At 43.3% G+C, this 20,201-nt stretch overlaps 1 protein-coding gene across 1 annotated transcript in view; it reads right to left on the bottom strand.

Annotated features, from left to right (window-relative positions):
- The window catches only part of ADAMTS5 (ADAM metallopeptidase with thrombospondin type 1 motif 5), a 90,670-nt gene extending 71,889 nt beyond the window's left edge, over positions 1-18,781 (bottom strand). Inside the window, exon 1 of the mRNA XM_040423204.1 lies at positions 16,903-18,781. Coding sequence (XP_040279138.1) covers positions 16,903-17,937 — 1,035 coding nt within the window. The 5' untranslated portion in view covers positions 17,938-18,781. The remainder of the gene's footprint in view (positions 1-16,902) is intronic.
- Positions 18,782-20,201: the final 1,420 nt, after the last annotated feature.

The raw sequence follows: 20,201 nt of genomic DNA, 5'->3' as shown, positions 1-20,201 counted from the left end.
ACATTTTTCCGCAACGCCCGTGTGAAAGAGGCCTAATACATAGCACTACAGTACGTAATCCCCTCTCCACTCTCTATATACGCCGAGGCACGGACAATGGAATGAATGAGAGGTGTCCTCAACCTGCTCCACTATGAAATCACTACACCAGCACTGAGGGGAGGGGAGCAGGGAACTACTGAGCATGTTCATCCACCGCAGAAGAAGGTGGACCAGAATTTTGGGACTTGGACCACCACTGGTGGCGTCCCAAGCGATCATACATTAATCACAATTTTATTTTTACATTTTTGCAGTAATGGAAATTGCTGTATATGCCTTTATCTTATTTATGCCTGTGCTTATACGGTGCAGTCTGAAGAAGAGCTGCAGTGTAAAGAATTGGGAAGGGATGTAGCAGTCCTCACCTCTTATATGGCAGCAGCACACATGAAAGCTAGAACCAGCCCTGTACGTCACATGGATTCAGAGATTGCTCCAATTGCTCTGCTAGAATAATTTCAAGCCCAGGGGCCCTGTCATTACTCAGGGGGCACGCCCTTTCTACTGCAGCTGGCAACATTTGATGGATGCAATTGAGCATGTGCGTCCACAAGGTGGACAAAGAAATTAGGGAAAGAGCAAGCACCAGGTGGCGCTATACAGATAGATTTCATTGAACAGCTCAGTGGCTATGCTACATGTTTAATGACATAGAATTCTGATCTAAGTGCTGGTTTGCAAACTGTAAAATATTTTTCGTCGGAGAAACCCTTCAATGATTTGAGTCCCCTATCACGCGGATGCATTCACCCAAGGTTCGGTGCTGCGTTTTTCTTGAGGGGCCGTAATGCATGTCTACTAAAGGGGTTTTCCAGGCTTTTATTATTGATGACCTATTCTCAGAATAGGTCATCCATATCAGATCGGCAGGGGTCCGCCACCCAGCACCCCGGCCAAACAGCTGTATGAGGAGACGACGCATGCAGTGTGCAGGTGCTGTCTCCTGTCTGTATTCATGCTCATCGCTGCTGTCTATGGCAAAGCAACAGAGAGCAGGAAGATAGATAGATAGATAGGAGATAGATAAGATCCTACTTCTGATATATATGAATGCATAATATGTGGGAAACTACTACTGATGTTTTAGCCATAATATATTTACATAATATATATTCTAAATATATAATAATATATGTAAATATATTATGGCTAAAAACATATACAGTATATGTGTAAATTTAATTTAGCCTCTATTTCTGAAAAGTTTCTGACGGGATTTGAACTCACAACCTTCTACATCACATCCCAGAATGTTAACCTCTACACTATACAGCTGCATGGCCAGTTTCTAAAAAATTAGACTACTGCTGTTATAGGAATACTTGCTACTAGTAACAGTAGAAGTCTCTTTTTATTTTTTTATTATTATCATTATTATTATTATTATTATTATTATTAATAAAGTAACTGGCCATGCAGCTCTATAGTGTAGTGGTTAAGATTCTTGGCTGTAATGTAGAAGGTTGTGAGTTCGAATGCTGCCAGAAATTTTTCAGAAATAGAGGGTATATTAGATTTAAATACACTGGGGTGTTCCCAAGCACTGACTCCATATATGGACATAGCCATATATAGAGTCAGAGCAGGGACTCCTAAGCCGAACTAGAGTCCCGACACCCTCCCTTCTTCAGAGCAGGGGGTGCCTGGTTTAATGTTTGGGTTCTCCTATTGACTTCCATTGTGTTCGGGTGCTCTGTAGACTCGAGCACTTTGGTGCTCGACCAACACTAGTTATCAATAGTAAAGCCTGGACAACCCCTTTAATATAGAAATGATGCGGGAAGGGGGGCATAGAATTAAATGGAGAGGGGGCGTCAATTCATTTAATGTCTACCTTGATGCAGCAGCCGCATGTCATAAAAAACGAAATTTTAAGTTCCCCTTTATCATAATTCATACCACGCAAAGTAGTATAAATGACAAACCCAGCTCTGCTACATCTAAATAACCTCGCAATCTACAAATATAGAAATCATACGCTGCACCTAATCACAGGTTGGATGTACGAGCGAGGTTCCATGCCAGGTGACACAGCGTGTAGAGACATTCCTGCAATACAATTGCTAGAATTCACCTACAACATAAAAAAGCAGATCGTCTACAAATTCCTGTTTTATAATCGACCGTGATGCTGAAGCTTGTCTGTCACCAACCTGCCGCTAGGAATCAGTGCGGCTGAGGCGAGATGATTAGACGCGTATCGGTAGCTGCCTCATCACAGGTGACAGGATTAACATACGTGTGCGAACGGCTGGAGATCCTGCTTACTTCTATTAAGCCGTTCACTCCGCGCCATATGCTCTCGTGTTTTTCTGCCTTTTTTTTTTTTTTTCTTTTTTTCGACTTTATCATCTGGAGAATTTCAGGAATACTGCAGCCGGCTGATAAGGAGACCTTTGATTTAATTACAAAAGACTTTGGTATCAGAGTCACTTGACTATACTCTGCGAGACCGGCTTCTTCCCTCCGCCTGTGACTGCGAAAATTTGATTTTACGCCGTTCGGACAGGGACTAATTGTTCCCATAAAAATTCTCCGTACACCACGTCGGCTCTGAAAGAGCTGAACATTATTATTAGGAGCTTTAATGTTTTCCGAGATATGTCACTTCCTTTAGAAGGACCTATAAAACCGCAATGAAAAAGCCTACAGAAGAGGAAAAATATGTTGTTTTCAGTTATAATTAAAGGGGTTGTCCCACGAAAAATAAGTTTTCAAACCAGCACCTGGAGCTGTATACTTTTGTAATTGCATGTAATTAAAAATTTGGCATAGCCACTGAGTTATTCAATAATATCTATCTGTAGAGCGCCACCTGCTGTTTTTTTTTTCTTATGGTCGCACATGCTCAGTTCTATCCTACAACAGCCTCCTGAGCCGTGATAGGTAGGAAGCTGCAGCAGAAAGGACACGCCCCTCAAGCTGCCATCTTCATATAAATGTAGAAGAGCAATAGGAGCAATGAACGGGGAGATCTCTGGATCCATGTGAGGTACAGGGCTGGTTCTAGCTTTGTTAGAAAGAGATCGTCATGTCCTATAGGATGTCTGATTTGAATTTTTTGGGCGTTAATCATGGGATAACCCCTTCAATAATTGTGGAGCATATCACACCCATGCAGGAGAAAGGCTGAGTTCACATCACCATTTAGCTTTCCGTTCTTCTGATCTGTCAGAAGAAGAGAGACGAAAAATAAAAACAGGATCAGTTGCATCAGTTGTCATAGGTTTTAGCCATTTCGGTCCGAGATCCGTTTTTTTTAGACAGGAAAAAAAATCCTGCATGGAGTACTTTTTTTTTCCATCTAAAAAACGGATCTCAGGCGGAAATGCTAACTGATGCAAGAAGATCCGTTTTTTACAGGATCCTATTTGTTTCTTCCTCTTCTTCTGACGGATCAGAAGAACGGAAAGCTAAACGGTGATATGAACTTAGCCTAAGGCGGGCGTACACGATACCAGTCCTAATAAGTCTCCCCCAAAGACTTTTCCTTTTAGAGGCTCACCCCTTTTACACCCATTATTGCTTTATATTTATGAATGAAGACTTTCTCCAGACTTGAAATGAAGGCAATGTATTCAACGCTCAGTGTTTCCAGAGCTTCTGCTCAAGGTCAAACTGACCTTGAACCCCACCGCTCAGAGGATGCAGCATCCCTAGGAAATAAGGGACCTGGGAGAAATAACCAAGTTCCATTCAGGCCGAGAATAACAGGAATCTATGTATTCGATGCAATCGCGGCCTAGATAAGGAGGCCGTAGATCTTTCTATTTCCCGGGTTATGATGACATCTCTTGAACTCAACATTTCAAGTGATTTCCCCCGTATTGGGCTTTCCTTTCTTGTCCTTCTTATATAAGTAGGTATTAATAGGAGCGGATTACATAATACGTAGGATTTACCTTTCATGATGGATTTTTACAGTCAGAGTAACCGAGGAAAATGTCATGGTAACTTGATGATAAAATCATGAAGGAACACGGCAACAGATTATTGCAAGATGTGCTATTTAAATCCTAACCGGGAAACGAGGAGGACGGATAGCGCGCCAGCCAAGAAAGTGACAGCTTTTTATTACATTTTCACATTACGGTATATACTCTTCTATAATAGTTCACAGTACCAAACTATTGCATAAAATTGCATAGTATATGTGTTTCTCAGGCCTGTGGATGTCATTCTATTTTTTGACTAGGACCGCTAGGGTCAGTGTGCGGACTCGAGAGATGAATGAATTGATTTGTAACAATCGATTGGTCTCATTAAGGAGGATTTTTCACCTGTAAGGGTGCCCCCCCTAAGCTGAGGATGCTCTCCCCGCCACTTGATTTATGGGGTCGGACATTTCAGCCGGACTCGCCAATTTCGCTCCTCAGCGCATGTGCCGCTACTAGGAGCAACAGCGCAGGCACAACATTAGTAGGATTGGCCAAAATGTCCAGCCTTGTCAACCAAGCAGCGAGGTGGGCGTCCGTCCTTCCTCCACTTCGGGGACACCCCATCGCAGATGCAATTCTTATGAATTGATTCGCTCATATCCACTCTGTTCACATCTAATTTTTTACATGTCTAGATACACAAATTGCGGTCCCCAATGCCTAGGCACCGGCCGTAGGGCCACCGTATATGGACACAGGACCCATTCAGGCATGGACAGAAAACCACAGAATCACTCCGTAGTGCTTCCCTTGGGGTTCCGTGCCTCTGTTCCGCACCAAACCATATCTTCCAGATTGCGGAGCCATTCAAGCGAATGGGTCCGCATCTGTGATGTGGTGCACAAACGGCCTGTATGCCTGTATTTTGTTTGCGGGCCCCAATATGGGCACCGGCCGACAACGGTCATGTGCATGAGCCCTAAGGCTGAGTTCACACTTCAGTTATTTGGTCAGTTATTTCCATCAGTGATTGGGAGCCAAAACCAGGTGCGGGTAAAAACACAGAATAGATGCAGATCTTTACATTACACCTGATCTCTGAGTAGGCTTCACTATGGGTTTTGGCTCACAGTAAGGGTCTATTCATATGTCCGCACTTTGAGTCCGGATCCGTTCCGCAATTATGCGGGCCCATTAATTTTCAATGGGGCTGGAAAAGATGCGGACAGCACACAATGGACGTCTGAATGGACCCTAACTGATGGAAATAACTGAGGTGTGAACTCAGCCTGACAAGTCCATAGTCCTCCATGCACCCAGCATTTGCCATAATAGTATGCTTTCTGCATACTGAATGCCTATACAGCGGGATATGTTGTGGGGGGTGGGTGGGGGGTTGCCAGGACTGAAATACTGATGATCTATCCTCAGGATAGGTCATCAATATCTGATCGTGGGGCACTTCCACTGTTTAATTATTTGCATCAGCCATTTTTCAGCCCTGAAGACAGGAAAGATGAAGAAGGAGGATTAGATGACCCCAGGTGGCACAGGTGTACAATATATACAACCACAGGCATTTGCTGCCAGAAAACAAGTGTTCGTCCAACCATCACAACCCCCTCAAACAACTGATGGGCAGGGAATCAGTCACCAACTGATTTGATAATGATGAACCATAGGTTATCAATATTTAAGTCCAAAATAACCCCAAATCCTCTGCATTGACATAGTGAAATGTAAAATTCTGAATGCCTGCAGTCACCACTAGAGGGTGGTACTTATTGCATTAAATTCAATAACAACATAGTATACTGTGTGCTCTTAAGCTCCCTCTAGTGGTGGCTGGAGGCAGACAACATGTTATCAATTAACTCTTTGTCAGTATATTATGAAATGAATGATCTGTAACTGAATGATGGACCTAAAAATGGAAGTTATGGAGTCAGAACAGGGACTCCTAAGCCACGGACTCACACTGAGGAATTCCCTCACTGTACAGCGATCTTCTGCATAAAAATAGAGGCTCAATTAGATTTAAATACACTGACTCGAGCATCGCGCTCGAGCACACGTGGTGTTCGGCCGAGCATGCTCGCTCAACACTAGTCACACTCCCTTTTTTTCCTCACACACAAGCAGGATTGAAGGGATTAGAAATGTGTGAGTGAGGCCTACAAAGGTTCAGCAACTGTTCTAAAATGATCATTTATTCAGTTTCTTGATAGACAGGTGGGGAGAGATTTATTAAGCCTGGTGTTAAATGTGCTATTCTTATCCTGAAGTTCCTCGGAATGAAATTTGACAAATCTGCTGAATACCTCAATCTGGTACATCGTGGACTATCCTAAAGACAGAAAATAGAATCTACTCTGCTGCTACGGGCAGGCATAGATTTCTACTGCAATTATTTTACTTTAGTAATGACCATAACCCTGAGCACATCAGAGGACTGTACATAGTACGCAATATCCTGAGCTCCATATAGTCTATAGTCAATTGGTCAGCGCCATCATTATACAATAAATATCTATAATGAAACATTCCCTTGAAGAAGAAGACTCATGATTCCAAAACAAAATAAGAAAATTGCTGGTTTGTCCCAGGGGCGTAGCTAAAGGCTCATGGGCCCTGGTGCAAGAATTTAGCTTGGGTCCCCCTTCTCTCAATTCTTTGTGACCAGGGGACAGGGAAGCACATACTCTTGTGCTATCTGAGGCAAAAATTGAAATGGCACCCCCCCCCCCCCCCCCACGCCAAATTCTTGACCAGCATGCATTTTCTAAAATACTGGTGTCTTCTTATGCGGCTCAAGGGTCTTTGCGCCACCACAGACTCCTGGGCCCAGTAGCGACTGCTACCTCTGCACCCCCTATAGCTACGCCCCTGCTTATCCCCTAACCACTGGATAGCTCAAGCTCTCGGCTATCTCCAGCAGTCCCCCATAGATGAATGGGGTGGCGGCTTGCATGCGTGGCCACCGTTCCATTCAAAAAGAGAACACTGGGTACCTATTTGTGTTTGAGAGTGATTGGCACTGTGGATAGGAGATAATGGGAGAACCCTTTAAAATGTTTACCTTATGGGGGCATCTACCACGCTACAGTAGGTCTGAAGATAACGTAGATCACACACCAAAGTTGTACAAAGACTCTATTCAAGGGACCTTTAGAGAATGGGGCTTAGCACTTTTGCAATGGTGCATCATTCTTCACTCCTTGGGCAATGTTACCAAGTAAGGGATGGGGAATTGGCCCAAGGATCTTGGATTAGGTGTAAAGGTGAGAAACACACACCAGATTTTGTGAGGCCACCTTGCCAGGAAGAGCAGTGAGATCATTTAGGGGAAACATGCTCTCCCTGGATTACCAAGTGTCCATCAAGGCACTAGATTCTGCAGAACGTATAGGCTACTCTTTTATATCATATAATATATACTGTATACTGATATATATATATATCGGTCAGCTGAAAGAAAATCTGTGTACATTCATCACAAGCAGCTTTGTGGGCATGACATTGTGTGATTACGCTGGCATTTTAGTTCTCTGCTTCAAAATATACAGATGTCCTGAAATCTGGAGCTAAAATTAATATTGATTTCCCGATCAGAGGTCCAACATGTCATTGTTCCCAGCACCAGAAGAATAATGTTGCTTTCATTGATTTTCTCAGTGCGATATTACTTTTGACGTTATGTTTCACAGGTTTTAGTAGAACTAGAAATCTAACCAGCACGTTTGTGGTGGTTGTACAAGAGATGAAAAACTATCCTGTCATTAAAGTGTAGCCCTCCTAAAAATCAAGAGGTGACCAGTAAATAAAAATGAATGAGATGAGCTGCAGTGAATGGATGATCCTCTGTAAATGAGGGTAAAATGACATATTCCCTTTGTTGTGAAGATCGGTGGGGGTCCTACAGATCAGAACATCACCGACAAAACATTGATGGCCTACCCTAAGGTGCCATTTAGAAATGAACAAATCAATTTGTTAGAATTGATATTTGACCTCAATTTTATCAGAGAGAGAGAGGGAGAGATTCACCTACAGGATAAGTCATATCAGGCAAGCCTCCTCTGAGTATACATATTAGCTTTCCTTCCAAAAAGAACAGAAAGCTAAGCCTTGGATGCCACCGGATAATAGGTCTTAATCCAATAGCTCAATGCTTAGCCTTTTAAACAGGACTTGAAGCATACATTAGAATGTAGTATTCCACTCTTGTCTTCCCACCATTGATACATTAGAATGTCCCTCATCAGTGCAGAGAAGAGAAAACTGGCTTAGCTAGGTGAGAAGCCTTGGTACTATTTCTCCTTATGGAGAGCACCTGAGCACTTAGTGGGTGTGAGGAGTCTTAAAGGCTAGACAATGCTCCTCCTGGTCTCTGGGAAAACATATGCACATTAGATTACCTTGGTAAAGGAGAGGAAGGAAGCTAAGGGTGGATTTGTGTTCAGATTCAGTTTCAGAAAATACAAATAATTTTGAGAAATTTGCTCATTCTTAGTGCCACATCCTCTTACCATAGCAGCTGGTTTATCTTTTGTGTCTGGAAGTCTGTGTAGTTATGTCACAATCTTGGCTCCTGGTCTTAACCCCACATCCAGGTCTGGTATGTCTTCTGTGTTTGCCCTTCTTAGTTCTGATTCTTGTTGTTTGTTAGATCTTGATATCAGTTTCTCCTTGGGACTTCTTTTGAGTGCTGCTGTGGTTACAAAGTCTGGCAAAATCATATATTTAATGATCCTGTCCTCCAGCAATTTTCCTGCTTCACATACTGGTCCTAACCCTGGCTTGAATCTTGATCCAGTCCTGTCTTGCTCTATTTCCGCCTACAGTTAATGGGAGCTCACACTGAGGTTATGAACTGGGGACTTGTACACCGAAGATCATAACCTATTGCAAAGCCATATGTAACCAGAAACCCAGCAGGTTTAGTGTTTTGGCAACAGTTGTGTTGCGCTCACATTAGGTTGAATGCCATAAAGAAACCTAATGCAGTCACAATGTGTCATTGCAATCTTCATGTCATGTGATCAAACCTTTTATGTTACTGTAACCTAAAGTAAAAACTTGGGGGGACATTTATTAAGACCGGCAATTTAGACGCCAGTCTTAGTCCCTGTCTGCTGCCGCTTGACGCACCTAAGTTATGTAGAAGCACTGGCCTCTACATAACCTAGGTGCTTTACCGGCGGCCGTGCGACTTGCTTAAATCTACGCCATCTCCCTTGCTGGTGTAGATCTAAGTCATTTTCTACTAAAAAACAGGCATATAAAATGATGAATCAGATGGGTCTGACAGCCTTCCCCATACCACGTCATGCCCCCTTTTTCCACCACATCGGAAAAGTGGCGTGAGCAGGGAAAAGTCACAGTTTCAGCCCTTTTTGCGACCAAATCTGCGACAAAAGTACACCAAAAAGTAGCGTACTTCCCATAATAAATGATCTCCTTGGTCTTCACCAATTAGACTTAGGTCAGAAGGTCCATGCAGTTCATGGTGACTGTGAAATTGGTGGTGAAAAGCACTAGCAAGGTTACATAACTGCTTAGCGCTACCTGTCGTACCTCTTCCAGCTTCCTACATCATATCTCAAAGTATTCTTCCATTTGCATTAATATTATTTCACTTTTTTAGAATATATCGCCAACTGCACCAAGGTTGTGATAAGCTTCAGGATGGATAACCTGGCAACAAAAGCGAATGTACAGATTCACTCCAGGTAATGTTTATGACAAATTCCAAAGTTTCACTTGTGCGCCTGGCTCTAAATTTTCCTGTGTTCCGCTAATGCATACCTTCAGTGCATTTCCCAGTTACCAACCACTCGTGAGATGTATTTCACTGACAGATGAAATGCAAATATTATTTCTTTCGCACATAGACACCAAGTTCAAAGCTGACTTCACTGGTAAACAGGAATGGAAAATGTACCTCACGCATTTGCTTCATGGCGGGTAAACATGCCATTAGAAGACGACATCTGGACGTCCAAACTTAGGCAAAGGCAGCAGTCACAGCCCATCCAAACACCGAGACGGTCGTTTAGCGTCTCGTTTCCAAGCAACCAACTTTATACATGAAAAACACATTTGCTAAAGTTGGACCGCTCTACCCACTGCATCGAAAAAAGAAAAAAATGGCTGAGATCATTTCGGAGGAATATGTAATCTCAATATCCAAGGTGATTTCTCCTTTTCGTGCCATTCATGGTAATAGATTTGTATTCATTCTTCATCTGAAATAAAAGGTTAACTCAGGCAAGCCAGCGCGAATATCATTTTTCCAAAAGGGCCTTCAATATTACAATAATGCAGACGTCGTAACTGCAAATTCCAAACCCTTTGCTTCATTGTTCCAAACATATTTAGGAAGCTGACTTCTCCTGGGGTTACGGTACGTTGGACGAACCGTTGTAGCATATGTTTCGAGTTAGTTGCATGAAGTTTACTGGGACTACCTATTGTAGATCATGAAAACAAATACTACATTGTATATTTTACCATCTAAATTTAACGCTTTGTTTATGTGAACCAATTATAATTTCACAGACTTTCATCTTAGGGGAAACCACTTGCCAAGGGAAGGTGGCCAAACTTCAGGCTTACACGTACTCCTAGAATATGATCTAGAGTTTCTTAATCAGATTAAGACCATCGGTGGGAAGGGAGGAATGGGTCATCTGCAGTCTCATGGTGACTTATAAATAGAACAATGATTTTGCTTGGGTCATAAAGCTTCACCAGGATGGATCAGTATATAATGCAAAAAGAATTCTCAAGTGGAAAGTGGAGAAAAGCAAAAGTACCCGCTAAGAAGCAGTTCCAGCTCTGGAAGTTATGCCATGCCATCTGGACGAGTGGTTTCCACAAGACATTCCAGGGACGTTTTTTCCAAACCTCTGATGTGGAAATGAATTTATAAACTCTGAGGTTGGCATGCAACATCTAACATGAAAAGAAGAGACGGAGTGAATGTAATGCATTGGAAACTGACGATAGTGTCACGTTTGAAGAATCTGACGATGGATGGATTTGTCTGGGTCACCAGGGGCCATTTAGCTTTAGGATTATATCTGGGCCACCAAGGGAGGTGACTTCCTCTTCAATAGCCATTGCACAATGACTGCTTGTTGCAAATAAATACCGTACTTTGTGGGCAATGAGTCTTACAGTCTGATGATGTCCTACTGACTAGTCATGACAAAATGTTATCAACTATTTCTTCTCTTTTCTTCCTGATGCTATTTCAAGAGGTTCTGCAGTAGGTTTGACAAACATAGCGAGATAAACCCACCTGTGTATGAGTAAACACCATTTCCTCCCACCTCTATGAAAAATCAGCTAAAGGTTAAAGGTATATTTAGCAAGCCAAGATCGAATCTTCCAGGAGCTGCTTCTATTAATGGAAGCTGCCAGCCATGTGTACTACATATGGAGGACCACAGGTGCATTTAATGGGTTGTCTAAGATTTTTATATTGATGACCTATCCTCGGAATAGATAATCAATATGAGATAGGTGGGAGTCTGACTCCTGGCACACCCGCTGATCAGCTGTTTGAAGAGGCATCGGCGCTCCGGTGAATGCTGCGGCCTCTTCCTAGTCCAGTGATGTCATGATCACCAGTCACGTTACCCGCAACTCAGTCACAATGAAGTGAATGTAGCTGTGCTGCACTACCAAGCGCAGCCACTATCCAATGGACCACGTGAGGAAGCCATGGTTCTAACCAAAGTACCACAACCTCCTCAAACAGCTGAACAGTCGGGTCCTGGGTGTTGGTTCCCCAATCAATCTGATATTCATGATCTCTCCTGAGGATAGGTCATTAAAATCAGAATCTCGCAAAACCGTTTTAAATACAACAGACAGCTGGCACATCCATTCATGTCCAGTTGGTGCATTTATATTGAAATTACATTGAGGTAAGACCACTGAAATGCCAGCAGAGATGTAATTTGAAGCTCCTGGGTCCCAGTGCTAATTCTGTAACAGGGCCCCCTGCTACCATCTCTCATTAATACGATTGGTGTCTTCTTATGTGGCAGAAGGGCCTCTGAGTCCTTTTAGGAACCAGGGCTAAGGTTCAACAGATACCTCTGTACCCCCTGTAGCTTTTGGTAGAAGGACTTGAAATATGGAATAGGCACCAGCTATAAAGTTCTTCCATGTGAGCAGATTGGATACAGTCTACCCAAGATGTATTCATTAAACTACTTCTTGTCAGTCGCATGTAGTATGGTCAAAATAGTAATAACTGACGTCAAGCACAGCCATCATCCAGAAGCAGGTAGATTCAATGAACCATGGGCCTCATTTTTCACTGGCTTGGAAGGATTTTATCTGCTGTTGTAAATGCAAAGCAATCAATCCCAAGCTCCCGATGAAATGTACTGTAGCTACAAAAAATATTTCTACTGTCTTTGACCTCCTGTCATTGGCTTTCACAGTCACATATGAAAACCACTTTTGGGTGCAACCATCCTCCTCCAGTCGACCTCCTTTGAACAGACCGCAGATTGTCACCATGATCAAGGTCTGGGAGGAGTGTAACATTGGAAGATTTTTTCACATGTGGTATTTCCTTATTTTTGACTCTTTGATGAATGCAAGTCGTCAGCATAAATAGAAATTATATTCTGCACTCAGGAAAGTGCTGTGGTTTTTCCATGTGAATGTTTGACTGAGTCTCTACCACTTGACAGTGGTATGTATACAATGCGGTGATGACCCTAATAGACTTACTAATGTTGGTTTTCACTGTGGCTGTAGATATTTAAGAAACTCTAGTGACCAAAGGACTTCCAAATGATCCTCCATCCTTGATAAGTTCCGATGACCACAATGTTTATAAAAGAGAGTTTATCAGCAGTTTTGACCCTGCAGCACTAGATAGAAGACCCACTTAAACATACTTTTGTGTATGTTTGTAGTATCAGTATCATCAAGAAAAAGAAGAATAGATCCATTGTGTGCCACAATGGCAAGTGCCCTCTGGATGTTCTCTAATGCTGAGGTGCCCTTGGCTATCTGCAGTAAGCGTACATCACTATACAGGATGATGGCTGGAGCAGGCTCCTGGATGGACGCTAAGCCATCACTCAAGAGCAGGGGGGTGAGAGGTTGTGAAGGACTCACTGCAGAAAGTTAAGAGCTCTTCCGCATTAGGACGCTTGCCAAAGTAGTGGGTTCCAGTTAAACATTCTCTTTGTCATGCTAATACAAAGAACATACAGTACCCAATGACAGGGTTAAACAGGTCTTAAGATCTCCTATCTAGTGCAGTCAACCGTTTTGCAGGGTTAGAAATGCTGACAAACTCCCTTCAAGTTGGAATATCAGTTATGCTAGAGGGTAATATCTCCCCATAGCAGTTATATTATTATTTTCAGGAAAACAACAAAGCTGGGACATATGGCATAACCCTTAAGAAAAATGGTGAGCTGATACATTGATTGCTAAGCTTTGTTCCTTCACGATATTTCTTAAGGAGATTGTCTATTGGGGCAGTAGAAGATAGAATAGCATGGTTTTTGTGCTGCCAAGCATGCTTGCACCTTTCCTAAGAAAACTTCACCTTAACTTGGTCCTAATTTATCCTACTTGAGTGTGAAAGTTATTTGACAGATTCGTTCATCAACATTCACATACTGTAGGACGGTTGGCCACATAACCCTGAGTTAAGCCTTTTCTTTTTTTCCACTATCCATTGGGAAGAAGGATGGGGCAAGCCTAGTTGGACCTTCATGGACCCACAGATACACTGGCTGTCCCTACAGTGCATATGCTCTTGACCTAGTTGCCCAGGACTTCACTGCCTGACCTCCCTGTCCCATATAGAAGACCAAACTGTTGGAAGTGTAGTCTCTTTCAAATGACTTGAGAAAAAGATGAACTGCCACAGTGCGACAATCACACCATGGGTGCACCATCTCAGTAGCTATCAGACTATTTTAAGTACATCCAAGCCGATCATCTCTTAAAGAGGTTTTCCTAAAATTGAAATTGAATACCTATCCAAAGGATAAGCGAAAAATATCTCTAGCAATGGGAACCCATTGGTCACTGGAACAAAAGATCCGAGCCCTCATCCTCTCTTCAGAATCATAATTAAAAGAAATTTAAAAAGGTATGGTAAACAAGCATGTGTCCTGCCACTAGAAACAATGGGCTCATTTACGAACAGATATATGCCACTTTTCTGGTGTATATCTGGCACAGATTCTGTAGCATGCCATGTTGTGGCAGAATCTGCGACTTCTTCCCCCGCTCACGCCAGGAATCTGGTTTAGGAATAGAAAATGGTCTAAATGTAAGAGGCCATCGCCTCTACATAACTTCAGTAATTCACTGCAAGTGCAGGGGCGTATTAATAATAAATGTACCCCAATGTCTAAGGATTGACGTAGAAAGACAACATGGCTGTAACCATCGATCCCATAGACTTTGAATGAAGTGGCAGCTTTCATTCTCGACCTCTGCTCCATTCCAAATTCTCCTCACTGCAGTCATGCAGTGTGGAGGAATAGGGGGCTCAGGACCCCTGTTTTGTTGACTTTAGAGTCTTACCACTAGGGTTTATTTCTTATGGGATGATTCGCAGATAACCCCTTAGATTGCATTTACAGTATAAGTTTTGTAGATAGACGGTGTTCCCTCGATGGTCCCAAAGAACCTCAGTCCGAAACTGCATGTAAATAATCTTCCTGGGTGGACCTACTCTTTCTCAGATTATGCATAGTTTAGCAATGGCAGATGTTGGTGATATATATATATCAAGCCTAGAAATTACATACACAAGTGTTAAATGGTCCATCCTGTGGTCAATGATGTGGTTTTTGGCGTTTACATCTGATTGATATAAAAAATAGTGTAAATCTTACTCTTCGCGTCGAGTCAAAAGAAAGCGTGTTTTTTATTCCAGCTTACGATAAGACCTTCTCTCTGAACTTTAATACCTCTCTGTGGGCAAAATTCTAATTCACATCTTACCCACGAACCACAGGAGCTACGTTACCCACGCCTTTCCTCAAGGCTTTGGGCGACCTCTCAAATATAAAGCAGCCGGCCAGGATACAAGTCTTAGCCAGCTGTAGCAATCCTCCAGGGCCTTGTTTAAACTTTCAGCTGCAGATCTCACATTTCCTCCACCCAACCTGCACGGCCTTCGTTAGAAAGTGCTCAGCGTGACCCCAGGCAAATAAAGGGGGGGGGGAAGGGTTCCAAAAAATAAGGGATAAACTGGACTACTTTCTTGAACAATGCTGCATAACGATCAAGTTGTGTACTTGTCACCTTCGTAATGGTTCGCAACGTTAGTTACACTAATATTTTGGTCTGCAGGTAGAAGTCGGTGATGTCATCTCACAGGCATCCATGTTTCCAGGTCTGGATGAAAACATGTTTGGCAACTCAATGTAAGCAATTATACCGTGCTGTGAACCCGATATATGGTATAGGACACGTCTACATGTGTTTCTAAAGGGTAGGAGACTTACATGTGTATGAGCTATGACATTCTGAAGACTGTCATTTGTCACCTGTCAAGACTCTTCTCAATAAGCAAGTCAGTGGAGAATTACAAACTACTGCATACTGACTCTTATTTCTTTGAGGAATAGACGGATAATGAAGATAATATGGAAGGAATCCTCCTCTGCTTAGTAGACGTAAGAGGTTGCAGCAGCCCCAGGCACTTGATGTGGAAGGAATGTGCTTGTTTATTCCAATTACTCATAGTGTCAGGGAATATCTCTGCCATATGAAAGCTCGGGTGTACCTCTCACATTGTGTATACAGAATGAAATGAATGACTACACTGGAGAACTAGAATATGTTATTATGGGACACTCTTCCATAATAATATATCACTGGAAACACCTGCCGGAGAAGGACTGCAAGATGCTTCCATCACAACTGGAGGTATACAATTCATTTATTGTATTTGTGCACAAAGATTTCTATTTTTGATCTGTAATGTAACAAAGCCGACTCCATGTTACAGATTTGGGAAGCTCGACTGAAGACATCAGCCGACCATAAATGTAGGTAACCTATAGCTTCTAGGCTCTAGAGTCCCGGCGAGGCTTGCATACTTAACGTTGCGCTCTTTTGGCAATTTTGTTTTTCCAGGCTGGCTGCCAGGCAGCGAGGGAACTAGAAGCCTCTGAGTGGTTTACAGGGTGGCAGGGAGGTGCTGAGACTTGTAGTGTTTCACTCCCTGGCATGCAGCCATCATGTGTACAAGGAAAATGCCAGCAGGGGTATTACAAGCATCACATAGGAAGTCAATGTAAGGCAAGGTGTTGCTACTAAGGATAAACTATACAGGGTGGACTACAAGTCCCAAGATTGCAGTGTAATTCTACTCAACGCCTACAAGGCAGTATGTATCATGCGTGGGAATTACAAGCCTCAGCAAATCTGGCTCTATTAACCCAAACTATGCTGAATCATGTTGGCTGTTCTAATTCATGCCTGGAAAAGCTGTAGGCACCTAGGAACCAAGCTCTAGGTTGTGAAGAACTACAAATCTCAGCAAACCTTTATGATGATCTACCTCAAATAAGCAATTCTGGGCAAATATAGTTTAATACTACATCTGGCACCCTTACATTAGCAGTAGGTGGTGGTACTACAAGTCACATGCTCTAAGAGTTGGGAGCTATTAGTTCCACCCTCATCATTCCATACTAGGAGGTAGTCTGTAGCATGCCAGGTAAAGGAGAACTACAAGTGCCAGCTCGGTATACAGGATAGAAATGCCTGGCTGCCCTAATTAACATACATACATATTGTCAGGAGCCATAAGTATTTGACCTACAGCAAAGTAAGTCCTCCAACTAGTGATTCCCATTGTGGTTAGCTAAATACACATTGCAAACCATAAAGTAAATGCTAAAACATAACAAGTCATGTAAGGTCATGTAAGGCAGAGAACCCACCCCAGCAGATTGGCACAAGCACTTACCTCTCTGGTGAAGAGGATGGCAGCATCATAGTGCTGGTCCTGCTCATCGTCCAGCTGGTTGTGTTGATGTTGCCATTTGCAAAAGTTCTTCAGAGTGGTGGCTGCATTCTTGCTCACCTCAGGCCCCTTCTCCTTGTCAGTGACCATCACCACCTTCACCACTGCCAAGCGGATGTGGTTTTCAATGCTGGGATGACTGTAAAGCCTGGAAGCGATGGAAGCCAAGGTCAACAGATAATGGTGGAGGTCCTTCCCATACTTCTTGGACATAGACTCGTCAGCTACCAGGAGGAGCTCCACGTGTCTGGACTTAGAGATGGATCTCCTCTGGCGTCTTTTTAGTGCGGTTACTTCCTGTAATAAGACGGTTTCCTTGAGTTTGGGGTCAGCAGAAGAAGAGGAAAGACTTTGGTTGGCTTTGTGTGGGCTACCCCACCTAGGGTGGTCTTCGCTGTGATGTCTTCTGGAGCTATTCCCATGTTTATGGAGATGGTTGCCAGAACCTCTGGTCTCACAGCTAGCTCTACTAGGCACAGTCTCAAAACTGAAGCGATCCTTGATAAAAACATGTAGGACCCTCTCAGATCCGTCCCTGTAGACCTGCCCTATCACTGCCTTGCCCTTAATGAGAGGCTTGATGGTATAATGGGCATGCTTGACTGCAAAATAGCCATCCAGACCCCCACAAAGGTTGAAGACTGCCAAGGACTGTGGGCTGGAGTCTACGGTCCCCCTGTAGAAGCAGTGCCTATGAAAACGATGTTGAGGATGCAGACGTCCCAGGTACTTGGTGCTGAAGTGCGGAGAAAGCAGCATTTCGTCCCTTTCCAAGTCCAAAATGAACTTCTTGCCATCTGCATAGAGGATGTAGCCCACCTTACCTCCTCCAACATAGATCTGGTCAATGTTCTGCACTATCCCACTCCTTCTCTGGGGTTCAGAACCTTGGTGATGCTTGGAAGAAGCAGGTGGATTCCCAGGCTTGGTGTCTGCAGTTCTAGCAGCAGCCAATATAACTAGCATGATCAGCATCATTGTTCTTCTTTCTGGAAATTGGAGAGAGAAGAGGAAAAAAAAAAAAAAAAAGAAGAAGAAGGAAAGAACCAGCCTGGGATGAATCAACCGGCAGTGAAATGTCAACAGGAGCAAAGACGGCTCTAAACTTTCTTGGAGGTGACTTGTTTCCTCTCCTCCATCAGATCCACCAGCTTGCTAGGCTACCAGGAACAATACCCCAGGCACTGGGAGCCCACAGCTGTTAGGCTCTGCAGGGCAGCATGAGTTAACTCCTTGGGAACCACAGATTGTCTGGAGCAAGGTCCCTGGATTTGATATTTTTTGGGAGCTTTTTTTCCCTGGAGTCCTCCACAGCCAAGTGTTTTGCACTTTACTCTCTCCAGCCCCGTGTGCAAGAAGAGGAGAGAGACAGAGATGTGAAGATGAGGAGGAGGAACAATGAATTTATACTGGAATGCTTTTTTAAATGTGAGTAGTCACTGCCTCTTAAAGGGAGTGCTCCCCTCCCTCCCACTCTGTGCAGGGCTTTTTCTTTCATTCTCCTCTGCTTCTAGCTGCTGCTGCTGCTGCTATTTCACAACTGTCCTGACCAACAGCTGACTTCATCTCCAGCACCTCCTTTTTATTGCCTTTTAATGTCTTGTCCTGGAAACTGGGAAATTTACAGGAGGCAGTCATCATCCCATCATCATCATCATCATGAAAATAACCCCTTGGATGGTGGGGGTTGTAGTGACTCTTCTGGGAGGAGGACTGGATCAGGAATGTCCTACTGCCTGCATGCTTTGGCTGGATATACCTGCCTTGTGTCTATTGCTATCCAAGCTGTCAAGTGATAGATGAGAGGTGTCACTTAATTGTCCTTATGGATGGGACCTGTTTACTGGGAAGGGTCTGGGGGGGGGGGAGGACTGGGCATGCTGTCCCACTGGCATCTGAATAAACACAAGCCCAACCATTTGTCTTGTGCAGCCTTCACCCTGATTGTATAACCTTAAGGTAGGTCACACATAAATGGAGAAGCAGTAAAAAATAAAATAAAGTGCTAAATGGAAACCATCCCAGTAGATTGTGTTCACCAGTACTGTACTGGGATGAAATTGCAGATGACACGTGGATTAAGGATCCTGATTGTGGTTCGCTTTTCTTTTTTTTTTTAGATCTGAGTTCAGCAATATTTTCTACTGGTAATGAAATAGCCTGCAGAGATTCATTTCCCAAAAAGAGGGGGGTTGGGGTGGAGAGGAAGGAGGGAGGAGGAGGAGGGGGGGGGGGCACAGTACTGTTTAATGAGAAGAGTTGAAACTCACAAATGTATGATTGGAAACGCTGTCCCCTCAGTGTGGCAGCCTGGGTGCTTGCTGGTTGTAGAACTACAAGTCCCAGAACATAGGTGACTTAAGACTGCTAGATGTATAGTAGGTGGTCTCCACAGGTGCTGCGATGTCATGCAGTTTACTGGGGGCATCCCCTGCCCTGAGTAAGGAGCAGCACTGAAAGGCACCACATTTGGGGTTTCCTTCCTCTGTGTCACTGGTCAGCAGCCTCCAGCTCTCCAGCTGTATCAAACTACAACTCCCAGCATCCACACTTGCTAGGCTGTTCTCAGAAATCCCATAGAAGACAATGGAGCATGCTGCTGGGAGTTGTAGTTTCACAACAGCTGGAGTGCTGTACTGGTTTTCAGAATCCAGCCCCCCCCAATAAATAAAAATAAATAAATTAAATTAAATAAATAAAAAATCCTAAATACAGATTGATAAAAGTGAATGCTGATGATTTGATACCTTGTAAGATTCACCTGTAAATATAATTCCTAGTCTCTTTCTCTGGTTAAGGAGGATTCCTCAATGCCCCTGAAAATGCTGGAGCTTCTTATCCTGTTCCTCTGTTACTCCTCCTGGAAATGTATATTGACAACTGGGTGTTACCCGGAGGAGGAGGCGTGCCTCTACATAGTCAGATACTATCCGATCAGTAGTGGAAGTGCCAGATTTTAGGGACAGATGCCACAAGAACCCAATAATGTCAAGCAGCTCCCGAAAGGCACCACATTTTTCTCTTGACTATGGGGCTCCCTTCCTCCTCCTCTACCGGATGTTATATATATATATTGATTACAGGTAGTTGTTATCCAACATTAGTATGTTTTTACTGGCATCCCCTCCCCCCAAAACAAATTCATGTAAGATTCACCTGTAAATGTAATTCCTGGTTAAAGAGAATTTGTCATCCTGACATAACAGTGCTGGGACATCTTTTCTTAAACTGTTGCCTTGTGT

Source organism: Bufo bufo, chromosome 3 (assembly GCF_905171765.1).
Source record: "Bufo bufo chromosome 3, aBufBuf1.1, whole genome shotgun sequence".
Taxonomy (NCBI): Eukaryota; Metazoa; Chordata; class Amphibia; order Anura; family Bufonidae; genus Bufo; species Bufo bufo.
This window is presented reverse-complemented; position numbering and strand designations above follow the sequence as displayed.